Genomic DNA, 20925 nt, shown 5'->3' on the forward strand with positions numbered 1-20925 from the left:
AATGTACAACGGAAGAAGAAAAAAAGAATCAAAGTATTGCAATGGCCCAGTCATCAAAGTCCAGACTTTACCTGTTCCAAGTGCTGTGTTTAAACTTAAGAGAGATGTGTGTAAATAAATGCCTGCAAACCTCAGTGAGCTGAAGCAGCTGTAAACGAGAGTGGGCTTAAATTCCTCAACAACTAAATGACCGACTGAGAAATTCATACATAAGGCAATTATTTTAACTTATTACTGAAAGTGTCTACAACACACAGAATCATTGTGTGTACTTGTATTTTATTTTCACATGAAAGGAGACATTTATGGTCTCAAAAAGACCTGTCAGATGACTTTGATGATGCAAGTTTCACTTGAGCTGGTTATTTATTTATTTATTTCGTTTTTAGTGAAATGTCTTACTAGCTATTGAAGGAATTGATATATTTAGTTTAGGTATTCATGTTCCAGCAATTACCTGATTATACCTACATTTAATTTAGCTCCAGTTTTGAATACCCAAGGATTTTTTATTTATTTATTTATTTTAAAAAGGGAAGACAAAAAGCTGCGCTCACACAAAACTTAAGAGTTGACAAATTAGTTTTTTCTGAAAACAATCATGCTAATGTTTCAGCCTACTGGACTTCAGTAACCGTTCACATTAGCCATCACTTACTGACCATTAATTAGCAGCTATGAACTACATTTTCATCAAACTCGCACGCTCAAAGGTAGATTCTGAACCAGAACCAGTTCATGCTAATTATTTGCAAAGCTAATGACATCCCCGGCAGCCTTCACTTCGTACTTGTGTTACATGTTACACTAGCAAACATCAAACTTTTAGCATTGTCCTAAAAAATATTGTGTACACAAACAGCAGTGCTTATTTCAAATATTTTTATTTTATGGCAAAAGATTTCGATAATCATGCAGGAAATGAATTTTATAAAATGTTTAACACCTTATCATCTAATGTTGCTTTTAAACTAATCATGAACTTTGCATACCGTACATTTTGTCCTACAGGAAGCACTAGCACAATATCACAAAGCTCCTCAGGCAGAGATGTGAGAATATTTCACTTCACTGTGGTCGAACTCCTTTCGCATTCAAGTGAAAATGGCCCTACTGAGTTTGCAAAAATACAGAAAAAAAATATTTACACCTGGATAATACAGCAGTGTAAATTAATGGTGGAAAACATGATGGAAGATTATCTACTGTGCAGAGTTTTCTTAGTCTACATGAGATAACAGTTTAATATTCTTAAATATCTTTGGTTGATAAGCAGGTTAGGCATTCAGTAATAATCTTATTACGTTAATGTCATCTTTCTGTTTGATGACGTGGTTCAATTAGTCGGGGCTCCAGTTTTTATTGTCGTTTCATGTTTGCTGATGCTCAGTACTGGCCTGCTTCATGTTCATTAGTGGCAGTTTCCACAAAATTTAAAGGCTTTCTGTCTAAAAGCCGATCACAAAACTTACATTTCTACAGCAAAGTCTGTTCAGGTAGGAGAGGCTTTACTGTAACGACCCTTTAAAGAAGAGGAAATCTGATCTAACAGGCAGGTGAGGTTTTCCTGTATAAGTCGAGGTGATTCACAGTTATTACTAGTCGTTCTCTTGGGTTTACCTGAATTCAAATCTTCAATCTGTGCCTGTCAAAGGCAAAAGGCCAAAATGGCTGCATTTTCTTTCCAGGTTGAAAATACATTTAAAAAAAATCAGGCCACCGTAATCAAAGCCACAGATGTTTTTTTTAAGACCAAAGTGGTAAACTTACAAAATACACTCATCTAAGAATACATCTTTGTAGGTTTTTGGCAACAAAAAGCAGGAGTACCACAAATGTACAGCACCATTTTGAAATGTGTTCAAAGAGGCGGGATGTAGAGAGCAGCCCAAAGAGATGAACGCATGAATGCACATTGGAGGAAAACTACCAGACATGGGCAAAACACTGGTCCGACACATGTAAATGTAGCTTTTCAAACAACAACAAACTGTTTTAAGTCAAACGAATGAACAGTGTCGACTAGCAGAACCAATGAGTCTTGGCAGCTCAAATGCCTAAAAGACAAGTTTTTTTTATTTTTTATGTACTCTTAATTTAAAGCTACTGGGAAAAAAAACAAAAACTGCTTTAAAGCAACATTTTTTTTCAGTATCCATGTGACAAAGTGTGTTGTGATATTTTTGAAAGAAAGCTAATATATTGGGACTTTTTAAGCAGAGATGTTTTTCCCTCCTTCCTGCAAGCACTGTGTGCACATCAGTATCAAGGTGGCTCCCGGTATTCCTCTTAGGCCTTTTTCTTACAGACGTGGATGAAGTAGCATGGAGCCTGAGACTGGCCCGGCACGTAAGTCTTGAAATCTCCGTAAACGGCGTGCTCCAGTTTGCCGTTGAAGGCCTCGTTCAGCAGACCTCTGAAGCTGTCCAGGCAGTGAGGGTAGTAGGACAAACGGAATTTACTGGAGGACACAAACAGAGCAAAACACCAGAGTTACTGAAGTTTGGTAGTATTTATGAGATTCAGCTCAGTTTCAACTGTGATACTTAAAAGTATCAAAGTTTAGTTTTAACAATAACACTACTGCAGACCATTTGTCCTTGATTTCAGGAATGCAGCGCAGTTTAACAGCTGTTATTGTGTCTGAGGATGGAGCCCAGCGACCTCGGGTGTAAAATAATTTACACATCATGAATGATGTTTATAAAGCCCGATGAGGGTTAGGATTAATCACTGGTCTACGTGAAAAATTGTGCTCTTTTGTTGCTATGGTGAGATATATATATATATATAGTCTAATGTGGCGGCATGACCAGTAACCAAGGTTACCCTAAACTAAGACTAAATGTGGGGGGAAAAAAAAAAAGAAAACATTTTATTTGACCAAAACATAAAAAACATCTTTGATTAAAATTAAAGCCTAAATGACTTAATTTAAAAATAGAGGAAATATCCTTAGTTTTAGTATCTGTTCGTTTGATTAGTTTGCCTGATGAGTTGGTGATGGATGTCTCAAGACTGTAAATAAACTGCTTTCAAAAAGTCATGCACTTTTATTCATGTACTGATTTTCTTATTTCTTGCCTCTGACATAAGCCTTCATACAACAATAATAACACTAAAACTAATAAAAATCTAACTAAAACTAAACATTTTCAAAGAACTGAAAATAAACTGAATTCAGAATAAAGTCAAAATCAAGAGGAAAATTAATTAGAAAATGCAAAACCACAATCCTGCTGATGACGTTTAAACACCATCTAAAGTGAATGTAAGACAACTTTTTTTTTTTTTTTTTTTTTTTTAGCATATTAATGAATTAACATTACAGTTTATGGCTGGAAAGCAAAAATATTCAAGGCAATGTAAACCTAAAGATTTGAGATACAGTAAAAGCTGCATTTAATGCATACAAGACATGAAATTGTAGATGCTATAATGACAAATGTATAATGTATTGTCCAGATCTACCAGTTAGAATAGGTCTCCCATAAAAGGATCAAGATATAATGTATGAGGTGTGAGCTCAGTCTCCTATCAGCTCTGCAGCAGCATCAGAGCCCGACTCACCTAACTTCAGGCAGGTTCTGGAGGGTGGCCTGTGGCACTTGGATGGTGTAGTCCAGAGTGATCATATGTGGCTTACTGTTGACCCACAACACTGAGGTGGTGATGTCCTGAGTTAGGTCACTCTGCAACACACACACACACACACACACACACACACACACACACACACACACACACACACACACACACACACACACACACACACACACACACACACACACACACACTTTATCCTCATTTTCTTCTATGATGTCCAAACACAGCCTGAACAGAAGAGACTGATGAAAGGAAAAAAAGATTTGGTTGGTTCAGTGTTGGAGCACAAGAGCAAACTCAGGGATTACGAAGGCATCAGAAGCTGATTTTTGCCAACTAGCAATTGTTGACGTAGTATTTATATTGAGGCCTTCCAGCTGGATACTTCCTGCTTTGGCTGGATTAAAGAATATGGACGTTGTTTTTAATGCAAACATCTTGAATCAAATATGGCTCCCTACAGTCACGACCTGCTGTTGTGTATTCTCCACATCTCATATCTGAGCTCATTCCAAATGCAAGCCTGGCTGATTGTCTGAATTATGTGAACACAAGGTTAAAAAAAGGGGATGAAAAAAAATCATACATGCAATCTATACAGAAGTGTCCACTTAATGTGCACACTAGAGGCTACGTGTACTTTCAGTCATGTTGTTTCCCCGTCTTCCCAAAGGGCTTTTTACTCATTATTCCTGACTTCATCCATTTTTTGCCCCATTTGCCAAAATGATATGAAAACCCAAACACATTTCCTTCTGTTTCTCCTGCACCAGTTTTAGTGAAAATCTCACAATATCCGTCAGGCTCCGTGTGGGGATTTAAGTCTTAAAGCCAGCTGCTGCTAGGGATGGCGTAAATAAACCATTCTTAAACAATACTGTCTGTCCCACTACTACTCGCAAAGCAATAAAAGACCAGATTGTGCAGAGAATTAAGATTAAAAACGGGCTTCTTTGTGCCATCCATACTGAGGGCTGAAGAATGGCTTCAAACTTCAGATTCTCTTTTTGGGCAGAGAGAGAAGTCCAAAACTTATGATCTGTATGACAATAAAATAAGGATGATATTTGAGAAAAAGCCAATAGATAACTGCACGTTGTATGACTAATTCACATTCAGCAAAGTATAAAAGACAGATGTAGCTTCAGGCCCTGAAAAGTGAAGCCAACACAGAAGTGCCTTAAACCTGCACTCATTTGAAGGACCAATGGGGAGCGCCAACTGTGGCTGCAAAATGACTTCCGGTCCTGTAAAAAGTCTGAAAACAAATTTCAGGTCTGACCTCTGTAAATTACTTTCTGATCAATTCTATCAATTCAATTTTAATCACTGAGTTTTATTAAAAATTAAGTGAATTTTGCATATTTCAAAGCACATTTCAAAGCAAAAGGACACCAATGGCAAAAATGCTCGTCTCAAGGCTTCAAAGTGGGAAATTCACAGGTGACGTCCAGGAGCTACGTCCATCTTTTACACCGTTGAAGGATGTAATCAGCCATTTCCAGGTCCAAATGCTCCATAATTTCCAAGAATAAACAAGCAGTTAGACACCACAAGAGCTCAGCCAGTGTAGGAAGAGCTAAATCAATATTTGGAGATTTAACAATCTGATATTCAGATGCATGAACAGATTCTCTAATATTTATTACATGTAGTCATTTATCTTATCCCCAAGTCTTCTTAGATCAGCTGATAGCTGTGCTGCCCAAGCTGCTGTTGCCAAAAGGGAAGTTGCAGAGTGTCCTCTGGTGGACAAATTATGCAATATCAACACTCGTAAGATGGCTGGAGGGTGTCTCTCCAATTTTTTCTTTACCTTTTAAATTTTAATTTAAGGGCTGTATAGGCTCCAGCGAATGGATGACAGGATGGATTTAACGGCTGATAGATCACCAAAAGGCTAATATTGGCCAACTGATAAAGTGGTCAGGCTCTAGACACCACTGAGTAAGAAATAGATCCAGTTCTTTGAACTTGAATAAACTAAACAGTGTATCTGTTCTCAGAGGTTCAATCAAACATACCGTCATCCTTGAAAAGAGAATAAATGACTAAAACAAACAGCAGCAGACAGAACGTCTGTGATCAGCGCAGCCACAACACAAGGTTAATCATTCATATGTTGCTGTGTGCTTTGGGTTCGTACCAAAAAATAACAATCCTAAGCTTCTCTTAGCAGTCTCTAGAGCGAAATCCCAGAAGTGATTTACCAAAGGATTAAAAGCAGAGGGGCACCGGGTCCAATTTTCTTGGCTGAGTCCATTTTTTTTTTTTTCTAAATTTTACCCGTCGAAACAGATTTTTGCTGATTCTGATTTTCTCTCCACGAACTATAGGAGCATATACAAGCAAATTAAAATAATATTCAATTTAAAATAATATTTTGAAATTAAATTTAAATATCTGAAACTGTTCAATTGCCATAAGCCTGCAGTACTTTGGAAAGGGTTAAGAAAAACAGACTAAAATGTACACCGACTGTTAACTGATGCATTTCACCTTTCCAAACTAAGCAGGTGTCGTGAGCCTGAAGGCTGTAGTTTCCACCATGAGTTCTTAAAAGCTGTATTTACACTGTTATGCAATTATGTTGTAAAAAGAATGATCACTGCAGTAAATCCAATATTGGTATATGTTTGGTACCTTGTAGTAGATGTTCTTGCCTTGTGGAGCACGCCCGGTCTCCAGGATGTAGTCGTAATTGCGGTGGTCAATGATGAGGACCCCACCTGGTCTGACCATACTGGCGATGTTTCGAAGGGCCAGCTTTTGGTCACTCTGGTCCCCTAACAGCAACAACAGCACGACTGAGTGCATGAATAAGGGATCAAATTGGCAGCTAAACACATGGTAACAAACTGGAAGGCAAAGGCGTGTGCATCGATTCAAGGAGATGTTTGATTTGAGTTATGGATGCAGGAGTAATCACATGGCAATTTAATGAGTCACATCATCATTCTGACAAGGCAAAAATTATTTGGACACTTTTTTTTCCCCTTCCACAAATATATTTCTAATATCTCTGACAATCTCTGGGACGAAGGTTGTGGGATAAATCCTTTGAGACAGATCCTGTATGGGCTTGCCATGCCTCTACACCCTGCTACAGTGAGGTGAAAGAGCACTCCAGGGCACTGCAACATCATCGCTGGGTGTGTTCAGAGGTGCACCCAGACAGGTCATACCTTTAAACTCTAATGCCTACGTTTGCCAAGTCCAGGCATAATGAGATGTTTTGACAGGCCCAGAGGAAAAGCCCTTAAGCTCACCTATAAAATTAACAACACTTTTATTATTTGTGTACCTTTAAAGTCTGGTAAGTGGGCAAATGAGTTGCCGAGGCAGATGACAGCATCAAAACCATCTCCTGGTTTCTGAATGTCTTCTGATAAAGTCAGCCAGTTGGCCTCTTCAATCACTGAAGACAAGAAGGAAAAGAGCAGAACATGAGGTCACCTGAGGAAATGTAGATATCACCACAAACATGTGCACTTTGCAACAGTTTAAGACAAATGAAACAACTCTGAGTGCTGCCCACACACAGGGCTTTATTGGGAGCAACCCAGGCATGACGGCCAATGCAAAACAAACACCACACAGTCTTTGTTTTATTACTATAAGGAGGTCCGTGACTAAATGTCATACTGATTGCTTAGCTTTTCAACTTTAAGCTTACCCTGCCATCACTTGTACTGATGTTGCTCTGTTGATTAAGTTAACTTTATGCTAGGATGCACATTCTCTGACGAATGCTTCATTTGTGTCACTTCTTCTTAAGGTTATTTTCCATTGATTCATATGAGAGATCAATTTACTAGTTAACAATTCCCTGGCAACTCGCCTTGGCCCTTGTCTTATGCTTTAACTACCAGTTGGCTCATTGGCTTCAATATCCTTTAGCTGCTTCCCTGGAGAGGATCTCATCCCATGACTGGAGCTGCTCCAGCTCAACTTGTACTGCAGCTTGACTCTGTAGTCCTTGTTCTGCTCTTATGTTCCACTTGGGGATCAGAACCTGCAGCTTGTGCTGCTCTGCTGAGGTCACAGAGAAGAACAAGGGCTGCCGTCTCCAGCTGTAGTCCAAGATGGTGGACTTTTGAGCTAATCGTGAGGACGAGAGGCTCACAAAGAGACTGTCACAAAATGCTTGGCGAATATGATTTGATTACTGGCACAAATAGAATCTAAATCTGTGGAACTCACTGATTCAATAAATATATTTTAATTTTCATACCCCACTGGTCAAAAGCTGGTTCTTTTCTCCTGTCCCATCTCGCCTTCAGTGCATACTTGAGCATTTTGTCGCTGGCATCCACACTCACTAAATTAAACCCCTCCTCCACCAACATAATGGAGTCAATCCTAGAAAACAAAATCCATGAATACATTAAAAACAACAACTGACCTGTGAGGATCATGCAGTAGGTGTGTTTTGATTTTGAAGTAATCCCTGCTGTCATCTTCCCCTAAAAAACCAGTTTGATCAAGTCTGAGTGCGAGTGTGTGTTTGCTGTGACTGCACTACATGTGGTTTAGTAGTAGGTTGATAAGCTTATCGTCTCACTACAGACAGGAATACTAACCTTGTCACAGGTAAGGAGAGATGATTTGTATAGTAGCCAGAAGCTACTCCTATTTTGAAAACCTGACAGGAAAACGTGATTGTGGGCCAAACCACAGCCTGAATAGATGCTACTGACTGACTTCCAAAAATGTTTTCTCGGCAATTTATGAGTTAATAATAAACAATACTGACGTGTTTCAGTGCAACAGGGGGGAGGGATTCAATGGACAATAATGCAGAAATCATTAACATCTACTGGGTAACTACAAGATAATATAACAACAAAACAAATAAAGCTTACGTAAAAAGAACAGCCAGTTTTCAGATTTGGATTAAACAGTCTTAGGCTAAAAGCAAATTCATATCTTTTAGATTTCATCTTGGCAACAAGTCTCAAAGGACTCTGATAGTCCTTCATTTGGTTCAACTGTGTTCAGTCTGGTGACTGTGAAGGCCTCAGCTTAACAGATCCAGTATAATCCTTGAGGTATAAGTCAGGGATTCATGGTTCCCCTTTAATTTGTCTGTATGCCTATCCATTCTGCAGTTATACATAAGATTTCCTGCTAGAACCTATGGAATCCTAAATTAAAAAACTCTCACAGGTTCAGCTGAAAGTGATTCACAGCCTGAAGCTTCTTCTCAGAATTAGAAAGCATCACAAACACACTGCCAAAAATAGCTATTTGTAACCGTGATCCACGAGGAATATGTTTACTTCAAGGCTGCTGCACTATGGAGGGGCACCACTACTAGGGTATCGGGTCAGAATCAATGTGCTGGGGTGCTCCAAACCGCAGGAAAACAACCATGCGGCCTGATATATGGAGCTGAGTTATTATGGAAATGACTGCAGTTCTTACATGAACATTATAAGCTCTGTAATGTTGATTAGCAGCTGAAATGAGTGCTAAGTGATGAGCAAAGAAAAAAGAAGATACATTTATAATAAACATCAAATAATAAAATTGTTATAGTGCATCTCCAGTGAAAATTCTCCATGAGAAAAACAACAGCTGAGGTGACATTTATGGTCTGCTTGTCTGTGCTTAGGCAATGGCCTTGCTGCTGTGTGAAAGCACAGTCAATGTATCAAGGGAGATAAAAAAGACTGCAGGAAACCAGAAAAAACTCCTTTCGACTACCCAGCACTAGTTCATCACCCACTGACCTACTAAATGCAAGTTTAGGGTTCGCTTGTGTTTAGTTTGCTTTAGAAACAGGAAATTTAAATGGACAACACTTGCTTCTACAAGCTTGTGTCTCAGACATATTACGCCTCTCTAATTGAATCACATTTAACCAGCATGTGTAAACCTGCTGTGTCCAGACCAGTGCAGGAGGCAGGACGTGGCTCAGGATCAGGTGCAACTCTGCACTTTCATTCATTATTCTGTGGCTTAATCCGGATTTTGTCCCGAGTTAAAAAGGGTCAGTGAGTTGAAATTCCACAAACGTCAAACTCACTTGAACAGCTATAAAGATGGGTACAAGTACAAAAAGGCCTATGTGAGCTGAAATCACATTATTTTTTTACCTACAGATCTATCAAGAACAGCAAAGAAGCAAACACCATCATCACTATCAGCTACGCCTACACAACTCTGTTCTGAAGCTGCACAATCACTGTGAATCACACAAGAGTCACACCTTTTCACAAATCTGAAAAGCAATAATGCAGTCTGAATCAGCACGTTTTATGACGTCATCAGCAGCTGTTCACCTGCTGTATCATTGTGAGTTCAGGTTTTTGTTTGGCATATGCAATTTAAATCAGTTTAACCATTGACAAAAGCGTGCTCGAGATACTTGGATAAAGCCGTATTTAAGATTTTGTTATGGAAATTTCAGAACTTAAAGTTTTTGCTTATATTTTTTTTTATTTGATCATATTTATAAATCCATACTAAGTTGAACGATTTGTAAGTGGATTTTGATTAAGCAGAGCTGAAGCCCCTGTCAGACGTGTCACTATGAAACTGCTAAATTGACCTGACATTACCCTGTTCCGCAGGCTACATCCAGCACACTCCGCACCCCGTGCTGCTTCAGCAGGGACACCACCCAGCTCCTGTACTCCTGCGTCCTGCTCTTCGCGTCTCCGATGTACAGCTGCCACACTTTCGCTGCTTTGCCATCGGCGTATTGATCAGGAAGACCTACGGCTGCCACACCGAGGGACCGGGTCCTAAACACGCTATCGACCGACATACTGCCGCTGCTTCTCCCTGCCCGGACCTCTACCTCTACCTTAGTGTCGAGCGGACAAACAACTTTGGACAATTTTAACTGAGTGAGGAAACGCGCTACCTCTCTGACAGGTATGCTAGCCGAGATGTTATTATTTATATGAACAACCTAAGAGAGAAACTTTAAGCCAATGACACGCCGTCGAGGACTGCCGCCTACTTTCTGATTGGATAACCTCAAGGGACCCGCCCCTTTTCTGTTTAGCATTGGAATACGTCACTCGAGTGAAGCTTTGCTAGGTTGCTCATTTTTCCCTTTGAACTTACCTTCCAGGATAAGTGTCACACTGTATTCCATCAAAGTTAAATACACGTGCATATTCAAGTTAAAATTAAGTTATGTTTGACGTTGGAGGAGAAGTATTTAAGTATAATGTTAAAATAAAGTAGAGCTCACGAAGCCCATTACCTGTAAGGTTTTACTCGGGGAATAAATCCCACCAATGGCGGCACAGAGGACTCGCCCCCTTTAACATTTCTTCATCTATCGTTTGATCATGCTGTTTGGACGAATTGCTTGCGAAACATGAATGGCAGGAGTTTTTTGCAAAGTAAAAATCATAATAATTTCATTTTTTTAAACAATGAAATACACAATGCTGCAGTAGTTAAGTGCACAGGGTGTAATATAGGTGAACAATGTGATTTAAAAACAAAACAAAAAAAACCCCATGGAATGAAATCATCTCAGGACTCTCCCAGACAGATTATTAGGCACTTTTCGTGCCCTCCCAAACAAAGTGAACTCCTCCTGTTGTGATTGGCGGATTTGGTTCTCTAGGACCCATATTTGCTGGTAGAGGTGAGGTCATGTCAGCTACAACCGGTGCGAGCTAGGTTAGGTTTGCAACTTCCAGTTTTTTCAGAACTGCACTACTACTTTATGGGTTGTTCACGCACACATACACACTTACTACTTTCAAAAATCCAGATCTGACTTCGAACACAGGCATAGTTGTGTAATTCAGCCTAAGCAGGGGTTGGCAAGAACACACAGCACTGCCTAGAGGAAGTCACACATTAGTGCACCTTTGCACTAGTCTGCCAAAAAGACATTCCTTCCTGTGGTTATTTTGATGATGGTCGTGGAGTAGAAAATGTGACTCACTGCAAAGGACAAAGGACATGATCCACATCATTTTTATCCTCACTGACACGTCATGACATTTGCATGTGGGCATTGTCATGGTTGATCATAAAGTAAATCCCTACGAGCAACCTTGTAGCATTTTGTATCATCTTTGCTTCTAAAAGAATAAATGGACCTAAATCATGTCCAGAAATTGCGCCCCAGACTCTAACAGATGACCAGAGAGAGAGAGAGAGAGAGAGAGACTCTAATACAGTTTGTTGAATGTATGCATTAAATTAATCATCGTATCCCTTCTGAAGTATTGCGTCAATGCTGTTGATACAAAATGAAACAGGAAGTGAGTGATTAGTCAGATGGCGGAACAGATAAAAGGCTGAAGAAAATCGTTACATTTCAACTTGTTGTTTTCAGTAGGACCATGATGGACACCACTTCCAGCGCAGAGCCAAACTTTGCTGGAAATCGCCTCCTATCAATCAAATCAAATTTAAGATTGACACAGTCACTGCCAATTTGTCGGCTGCACATCATGTGAATCTTTTATTCCACCACATCCCAAAGGTGCTCTGTTTGACTGAGATCTGGTGAATGTGGATGCCGTTTGAGTACAGCGAACACAAGTCATGTTCAAGAAACTAGTGAGATAATTTGAAGTTTTTGGTATGTGGTGTTATCCTACTGGAAGGAGCCATCAGAAGTGAGGTACACTGTGCTCATAAAGAGATGGACATGGTCAACAGTATTCAGGCAAATGTGCAAACAAATGTTGAATCAGAAACTGAGAGTCCGGAGACCGGCTGACGGATTGTTGAAGCGACCTGGAAATTCCCCTTAGAGCTCTGACATCAACAAAGGATTTTTATCCAGTAAACTGCCGCTCGCTGGATATTTTCATTTTTTTCACATATACAGGGAGTGCAGAATTATTAGGCAAGTTGTATTTTTGAGGAATAATTTTATTATTGAACAACAACCATGTTCTCAATGAACCCAAAAAACTCATTAATATCAAAGCTGAATGTTTTTGGAAGTAGTTTTTAGTTTTAGTTATTTTAGGGGGATATCTGTGTGTGCAGGTGACTATTACTGTGCATAATTATTAGGCAACTTAACAAAAAACAAATATATACCCATTTCAATTATTTATTTTTACCAGTGAAACCAATATAACATCTCCACATTCACAAATATACATTTCTGACATTCAAAAACAAAACAAAAACAAATCAGCGACCAATATAGCCACCTTTCTTTGCAAGGACACTCAAAAGCCTGCCATCCATGGATTCTGTCAGTGTTTTGATCTGTTCACCATCAACATTGCGTGCAGCAGCAACCACAGCCTCCCAGACACTGTTCAGAGAGGTGTACTGTTTTCCCTCCTTGTAAATCTCACATTTGATGATGGACCACAGGTTCTCAATGGGGTTCAGATCAGGTGAACAAGGAGGCCATGTCATTAGTTTTTCTTCTTTTATGCCCTTTCTTGCCAGCCACGCTGTGGAGTACTTGGACGCGTGTGATGGAGCATTGTCCTGCATGGAAATCATGTTTTTCTTGAAGGATGCAGACTTCTTCCTGTACCACTGCTTGAAGAAGGTGTCTTCCAGAAACTGGCAGTAGGACTGGGAGTTGAGCTTGACTCCATCCTCAACCCGAAAAGGCCCCACAAGCTCATCTTTGATGATACCAGCCCAAACCAGTACTCCACCTCCACCTTGCTGGCGTCTGAGTCGGACTGGAGCTCTCTGCCCTTTACCAATCCAGCCACGGGCCCATCCATCTGGCCCATCAAGACTCACTCTCATTTCATCAGTCCATAAAACCTTAGAAAAATCAGTCTTGAGATATTTCTTGGCCCAGTCTTGACGTTTCAGCTTGTGTGTCTTGTTCAGTGGTGGTCGTCTTTCAGCCTTTCTTACCTTGGCCATGTCTCTGAGTATTGCACACCTTGTGCTTTTGGGCACTCCAGTGATGTTGCAGCTCTGAAATATGGCCAAACTGGTGGCAAGTGGCATCTTGGCAGCTGCACGCTTGACTTTTCTCAGTTCATCGGCAGTTATTTGGCGCCTTGGTTTTTCCACACGCTTCTTGCGACCCTGTTGACTATTTTGAATAAAACGCTTGATTGTTCGATGATCACGCTTCAGAAGCTTTGCAATTTTGAGACTGCTGCATCCCTCTGCAAGATATCTCACTATTTTTGACTTTTCTGAGCCTGTCAAGTCCTTCTTTTGACCCATTTTGCCAAAGGAAAGGACGTTGCCTAATAATTATGCACAGCTGATATAGGGTGTTGATGTCATTAGACCACACCCCTTCTCATTACAGAGATGCACATCACCTAATATGCTTAATTGGTAGTAGGCTTTCGAGCCTATACAGCTTGGAGTTAGACAACATGCATGAAGAGGATGATGTGGACAAAATACTCATTTGCCTAATAATTCTGCACTCCCTGTATATCATCTGTAAACTCTGGATATGGTTGTGTTCTAAAATCCCAGCAGATCTGCAGTTTCTGTAATACTCACACCAGCTCGTCTGGCACCAACAACTGTGTCACATTCAGAGCCACGTAAACAACCTTCCTTTTTTTTTTTTTTTTTTATTGATGCTCAGTTTGAATTTCAGCAGGTTGTCTCGACCATGTCTACATGCCTAGGTGCAATGAGTTGCTGAATTCTGATTCATTCAGACATTGTTAGTAACGAGTAGCTCAACAAGTGTACTTAAAGTGGCCAGTGAGCACGAACAGATGAATCAAAAGGACAAATAATTTTTTGCTAAATAAAATTGAAAGAAAAACACAAGTCCGATAATTTATTTATCAATATACCTGCAACAATGTCCATGTCTCTTTATTTATACAGCATATTTCATTACATGTTGCTTAAGAAAAATAAATGTAAAAAAAGTAGGTGTACAGCGTCTTAAGGCCATAAAAACTAAATAATAATTAATATTAGAGATATTTTATATTTTAAAACAGTTGTTACTAATGCTATATTATTAGAAGATACAGCTTAAGTAATTCGGTTTCTGTTGGAACAAACTGTAATTTCCCAAATTACAATTTGACTCAGTTCTGACTGCCTGCTTTCTCAGCACTTTGTTCTTGAGGACAGTAGATGGTGCTATAAGAGCAAATCTGAAAGAATTCACGCTTGAACATGAAACGTAATTGACCATAAAATTACCTCAAAAAAGACCTGAAATAAAAGTATACACATGTCATATCTTTAAAACTCATTTGCAACCAGTTAAATGTACAAATGTGAATGATTATAGAAAAGGGTCAGCGTTAACATATTTATACATATGCTGTACGTGAAGTACACATAAGTATGTTAAGATTGTAAAAATAGTTTGATTACTTTTTGAATACTCTTTAACATTTTATATACTTCTATATTATATGTTCAAGCATTAATAAGTTCATAAAGATGTTTCAAAAACTGCTTTTGGAAGAATACAAAACTGATAAAGTTGATGACTGATAGTATATATAACTATGCTAAATTGTATCTGAATTATAGCTATCACTGTAGCTATCTTTATACTTGTCCTTCATTCCTTATTGTGTGGGGGAAGTGATGAGGGGAAGTTGGGGTAACACTGAATATGGTGATTCAATAGAGTGAGCGTAAGGTAGGGATTAATAAGTATGTACATATTTCTTCCTACTCCATTTCAGACTTAACGGTTGTCATTTCATGTAATTTAGATTCTATTTATTTTATTTTAATTTTTGTTTTTGTCTGAGAACGTGTGTGTGTTTGCGCGTGTGCGTGTGTGTGTGTGTGTGTGTGTGTGTGTGTGTATGTATATTTCTGAAATGAAGATGATGTTGTAGTAGTAGTAACAAGAACAGCACATTGGGTTTCATTCATATAAGCTCTTATGTAATAAAATAAAGGTGTAAACCTCCTAAAATGATGGCTGTTAAAATGTTTCATGTATCAAAATGTAGTTCTCACTTTTCTTGTTTTCCAAAAGGAAAAATGAGATGTAAAACATTTGGAATTCTTTACATTCATCTATACATCTGGCCAGTTGTTCATCTAATCTACGCTCCTTTTTGACAAAACACATAAATAAACCATGAGTAATGACCATAGGCTCAGCCTGCTGGTCAGGCTTCTGAGGAAGAAAATATGACTGGAACTAATAGTTGGAGGCCAGTCAGTAATTGGAGGTGTAGGTTAGAGCTACTTTGACTTGTTAAACCACTTAAACATTTAGCGTTTTCTGTTCCCAGTGATGTGGACCACACCTTTAGGTTCATGAGTGTACCATTAAATAACTAGGAGACAACACAGAATACCCAAGTCTGCGATAAAGAACAAAGAGCCAGAGGACTGTCATTTTGGGGCAATAATTAAGTCACAACGTTGTTGCGATTAGAATTTTCTCTTTGCCTGTTACGCTTAACTACATAAAACCTAATGACAAAAATAGATGCAATGACAACAACAATGACCACAATCCAAACCCACAGAAAGCGCACCCCAGGAACAGAAGACGCCTTCAGTGTATTGTTGCTGATGGGTGGTTTGACAAACGCTACAACGGGAGGAGTTGTGACTGGACCTTCATTAGGGTCCTCACAAAAGTTTCCGTCAACCTTTAGAAAGCCTTCAGGACATATGTCATAGCCAGCCTCTTGTATACTAGGGCATCTCTTTTGTGCACAGTGTGGTTTGCACTGCCTGGGGTCTTTGTTGTCTGGTATATATTGTTTGAAACAAGAGCATGTGTAACCCCCCTTAAAATCCTCACAATTCTGCTCACATGGTCCAGATGAACAGCCTTTATAGCTTTGAAAAAGGGTTGGATGCGATACTTCTTGTCCACGGCATGCATCTTGGAGCTCAACTTTGCACAGAAACCCATCAGCTTTATCTAAGCACGGTCTCTCTGTCCATTTTTCATCACTTGACAGTGATACGCAATGTGGAGAGCAGAGTTGAATGTGGTTATTCCAGGATGGAAGAAAGGTGATGCCCGGTCTGCCAGATATCCACTTATAGCCTCTCAGTGGAGCTGAGAGGTTGCTGCAGGCACCAGCTGGTAAATGCAGCCCGATCCAGTAGTTCCCAAACAATTCCTGACTCAGAATGTCAAACAACCTCTTATCACTCTTAGAGCACAACTGCAGAAGTTCTCCTTTCCTGTCATGGCAGGCTTCTTCAGCTGTTTTAAAATCCACTTCACCCTGGTTTAGAGTTATGCAGTCAGGTTTGCCATAATTACTGCAAACTGCTCTGCAGTGGTCAGGCTGCTTTATATCCAATCCTTTTCCAACAGTCAGTGAAACCATCAGAATAGTCATACTCATCCTAAGCACAGGCACTCTCGTCTGCAAGCAGGCCATGCTGTCTCATAGTGGAGTGCAAAAGGTTGCCTGTCTTAAACGATGGGGAATTTCCAGTCTTTGTGCCATTGCGGAAACAGGGTATCTCAGGAAGGAAATGAGATAAAGAAAAAAAAATTAGTTGAAGTAGGACCAGCAGCAACAAAATGAAGAACAACGTTTAGATATACTAAATATGCAAAGGGCTCTTATATAAACTGCCAAACTAATTCAAGTACTTGCCTAAAATCAAGATTCCCGATTTTATACCAAAATGTGAGCCGGCACACTGGACCTCTCTGGGAAGTCAGGAATTAATCAAGCAGAACAATTGATTGCTAATTTTTATTTATTTTTTTCTGGAATGTAAGGTTTAATTTGGCAACCTCATCAAAAACAGTAATGTGTTTAAAATAAATTCATGGATAATAACAATAATATTAAATAAAAAAAATTAAATTGGATTCAAATTCTAACAAATTAACCTTTACAGAAACATAAACAATAATTCTGGTAATAGAATGGGCTTCATGAATGGTAGTGCTATCTATATATGTAAATAAGAACAACAAAGAAAAACAAGCAAACAATTCATTTTAGATTTTATACTTGCAGTATATAAATTGACACCAGTTTCATCTTTACATGATGGTGTGTAGATGTGGAACTTCAATCAAAAAGACTTATTTGTTGGTGTGTACAAGTACATGTCATTGTCAGAGACTAAACAGGTTTACTTAAAGGTACTTCTTGTTCAACAAAAACAAGAAAATTACCAGCATTTTTAAACATTTTGAAAGGCACCTTTTGTTTTTTATCATAGTCTGAATCTGCTCTGTTTTAGCAGGATGGAGTTTAATAATATCTTTAAAAAGGCTGAAATGTGTTGTGCTGAACTCTGGGCAGGTCAAAATAACTCGCTGTATTATCACGTGGTCCAAATGAGAGTTTACAGCCAGAGCCTATTTCAACTTCATATCGCTGCAACACAGTACAAAAGCTTTGACCTTTGAAGCTCTTCTAAACAATTTTTTTTTTTCAAAAAGTACCTTTAAGTTCTTAAGAATGTTTGTGAGGTATACTCTCTGGAGAATATACGTGTTAGTCCACTTTTTACTTTTAGATTATATTATACTTCAGCCAGCTCAAACAGCAAAGTACCACCAACATTTTAATGCACCAGTAATAATGATCATATTATACAAATAATATCTCTTTAGTACTTTTACTTCGATACTTGTGTATTTTTTTCTTTTTTTGTTGTGTTATTTGGGGCACAGGTTGTAGAGTGATCAGTAAATGGTCTAATGATCATTTTCTGTGATATTAAAGCTAAAGATCCTCTTTTGTTTTCATAGTACACAAGCAGATTCTCAGGACAGGAGGTAATAGCAGGATTATACACAATAGCATAAAATATTGTCACAAACAAATGAAGAAAAGTGTCTGATCTTAACATTGAATGAAATTTTTTTTACAGCAAATACTGGTAACTTTCTCATAGGTAAAGATATTTACATTGCCTCAGACTATTAACCGTGCAATAAAAACAGTCGTTACACATCCTTCATAACCTTTACAGCATATTATGCACTTCCACTTAACACCCATTTACTTTTTATTTTTCCCCCATTATGACTCTACTCTTATTCAAATACTATTTGATGGACAATGACGTTTTCTGATTTGCGTTTTGATATGTAGTGTAATCACAGGAGATTGCAAAAATTGCATAAATAAACATAACTCTAGTCAGTCTTTTCTGTCACTAAATGGTCATGGGTCATCAGTCAAGATGGACTCGTATAGTTTCTCTAAACGTGGATCCAAGCCAGAGGACACCCAGCAGTAGCCATCTGCAGTGGTGTTCTTCTTCACTTCTTTTTTAGAGCGACTGCATCGAAAAATTGCAAAAAACAAAGTAATTGCAATCAACACAACAAGAGGAATGACTGAACCGAGGACGCAGATTATCACCCTGGAATTGATTGTCTTGGCGAAACTCGTGGCCATGGTTGTGTTGCTCAGTGGATCCTTGTTTGTAACTTTCTCCGGGTCTGGAATGGGTGAATCGGTTTGAGGATATGGGTGCTCAGTTGTAGAACTGGTTAAAGACTCTGTAAAGTTTTCTTGTGTCTTCTCATAAGATGGGTAATCTGATGAGGTTAATGGTGCAAAGGTCACATTTGGAGCATAAGTGGTTCCATCATTTTCCAGGTGGGTGCATATGAAGCTTCCTACAGTATTTACACATTCAAACTTAGCCCCTGAACAGCTGTCAGTCACACATTCATTAATGTCTTCACATGAATGGCCATCTTCAGAGAAAGCAAAGCCTTCCTTGCAAAAACAAGAGAACGATCCAATGGTATTCAAGCAGATGTGCTCACATTTCCTTTGTGCACACTCATCAACATCCCTGCATTTGCCATCCATCATTTTGTAGCCGACTTTGCAGGCACACTTATAACTGCCATGTGTGTTTATGCACAGGTCGTTCTTACAAGCCTGTGATTGGCACTCATCAATGTCAGAGCAGTTGCGTTGGTTTTCGTGCAGTTCGAAGCCAACTGGACATTTGCAGAAATATCCCGACTCGCTCATTACACACTGATGCTCACAGGTGTCAGGACTGCACAAGTCTTTGATCCTGCAGCGGAGTCCATCTTTTTCCAATTCATAACCTTCTCTGCAATCGCATCGAATTTCATCTGCATCCTGACGGCACAAATGTTCACACCCACCATTGCTGATATCACAGCTTCGCTTTCCTGTTTTGCAAAAGGGGCCCAGGTTAGTCCACCGGTAGGTATGGTTAACAGCGTTGCACAAAGACATGCGATCCTCCTGATCGCTACACCGAATTATAGCAAAAGTTCCATGAGGAAATGACTTCAGTTGACTTTTAAGTGGGTCTTGTGAGAAAGGTACTGTGTAAGCGATTTCCCCAGGCCCCAGTAGAGCCAAAGGTTCACACATCCCCTTAAAATAAAACTTGCATGCATAAAAAGCTTTACGTTTTTTGCAAGGAACAGCAGTCCATTTCAGGTGATTCTCACTTGAAAAGTTGTAATCAATATTTACACATCTCTCTGCTAAGCATGTGGAGGCAGGCTCTTCTTTCCAGTTGGAGTAGTGGGATTCCTCATTTCCAGATACCCATTTAAATCCTCGGAGTGGCTGGTCAGGAAATACACAATTGGTTTCTTTGAGTTTTAATCCAATCCAAAATTCAAGCAGCGTCCCATGTCGTTGACTTTTTATTAATGAGAGAAGTGAGCGCACCACATCCTCTTCTTTTCGGTCTCTTATGGTCATCAAATATCCTCCTCTTTTGTCGCAGTCTTCTTTGGCCTTGTCAAACCTCTCCTTCTTCATGTGTGCAGTGAAGCAGGCATTAGAGGTGCACAGCGTTTCATGTTCAAACCCTGATAAACCTTCGAAGCTGTTAATGAGCTGCAGGACAAGAAGCCACAACATAGTTGCCACGAAGATCAGCAAAATGTTTGCTCTCCAAAGGGTTCCTGGGAGTTTTAGGGTAAAAAGAGACCAATAAGTGGTTGCCCATTCGTAGCCAAAGAACAAGTGTTTCTCAAAGCAACATTCAGGCTCCAGTATCCTGTTTGCAAAACTAAAGACGGAAATCATGTTTAGCAGCAGTTAGTAGCTCTTTCTTACTCCCATGCTGACTGGTTCCGTTTCGAGGAAGAAAACAATGAAAGGCTCTGGAGTGTTTTGACTGGTTATCCAGATGTCTCCGGCCCCAGCAGAGTTCAAGCTTTTTAAGCAGACTCCCTGAATTGTGGTGCCTTTCAATACATGAACATGGAGCGGTCAGATTCATGGAGGGGACTGTGCCATTACAAATAGCCGCCACAGGAAGTGAACCCGTGAACTTTGCCACTCTGTCGCCACGTCTGACCTTCACCTCATTATTTACTATAAAGATGTTAAAATTGCACTTATCGTAAACCATCAGTATTTTATTAATGTGTAATCTTCCTCCTGTTATGCAGGTATAGAAGTATCACTATTGATTAGATTTGCTGCCTACCCC

At 39.4% G+C, this 20925-nt stretch overlaps 3 protein-coding genes across 3 annotated transcripts; all 3 read right to left on the reverse strand.

The window, feature by feature from the left end:
- Positions 1-868: 868 nt before the first annotated feature.
- On the reverse strand, positions 869-10527 carry gnmt (glycine N-methyltransferase). Its single transcript, XM_085391550.1, has 6 exons — positions 10173-10527; positions 7841-7968; positions 6911-7024; positions 6250-6392; positions 3571-3692; positions 869-2461 (listed from the first exon to the last, which is right to left on the reverse strand). The coding sequence occupies exons 1-6, from the start codon at positions 10379-10381 to the stop codon at positions 2290-2292; spliced, it is 888 nt and encodes a 295-aa protein (XP_085247676.1). The 5' UTR covers positions 10382-10527; the 3' UTR covers positions 869-2289.
- A 4755-nt stretch (positions 10528-15282) lies between these two features.
- LOC146646417 (complement component C1q receptor-like) lies at positions 15283-16924 on the reverse strand. The gene has a single exon (XM_085392358.1). The coding sequence runs from the start codon at positions 16887-16889 to the stop codon at positions 15894-15896; it is 996 nt and encodes a 331-aa protein (XP_085248484.1). The 5' UTR covers positions 16890-16924; the 3' UTR covers positions 15283-15893.
- Positions 16925-17231: 307 nt separating this feature from the next.
- cd93 (CD93 molecule) lies at positions 17232-20713 on the reverse strand. The gene has a single exon (XM_085392340.1). The coding sequence runs from the start codon at positions 20514-20516 to the stop codon at positions 18645-18647; it is 1872 nt and encodes a 623-aa protein (XP_085248466.1). The 5' UTR covers positions 20517-20713; the 3' UTR covers positions 17232-18644.
- Between the last annotated feature and the right edge of the window lie 212 nt (positions 20714-20925).

The sequence above is a fragment of the Rhamphochromis longiceps genome, linkage group LG19 (assembly GCF_057381845.1).
Source record: "Rhamphochromis longiceps isolate RC_006_pf linkage group LG19, R_longiceps_female_GT1.1, whole genome shotgun sequence".
Lineage (NCBI taxonomy): Eukaryota > Metazoa > Chordata > Actinopteri > Cichliformes > Cichlidae > Rhamphochromis > Rhamphochromis longiceps.

Bases quoted from the DNA above. Each gene is read 5' to 3' on its own strand.
- gnmt (XM_085391550.1), bottom strand. From the start codon at position 10,381: ATGTCGGTCGATAGCGTGTTTAGGACCCGGTCCCTCGGTGTGGCAGCC. The intron at 7,969-10,172 runs GTAATGTCAGGT...TTTGTTTTCTAG, and splicing joins GATGTAGCCTGCGGAACAGG to GATTGACTCCATTATGTTGG. The intron at 3,693-6,249 runs GTACCAAACATA...TGTGTGTTGCAG, and splicing joins GCAAGAACATCTACTACAAG to AGTGACCTAACTCAGGACAT.
- LOC146646417 (XM_085392358.1), bottom strand. From the start codon at position 16,889: ATGGCCTGCTTGCAGACGAGAGTGCCTGTGCTTAGGATGAGTATGACT.
- cd93 (XM_085392340.1), bottom strand. From the start codon at position 20,516: ATGATTTCCGTCTTTAGTTTTGCAAACAGGATACTGGAGCCTGAATGT.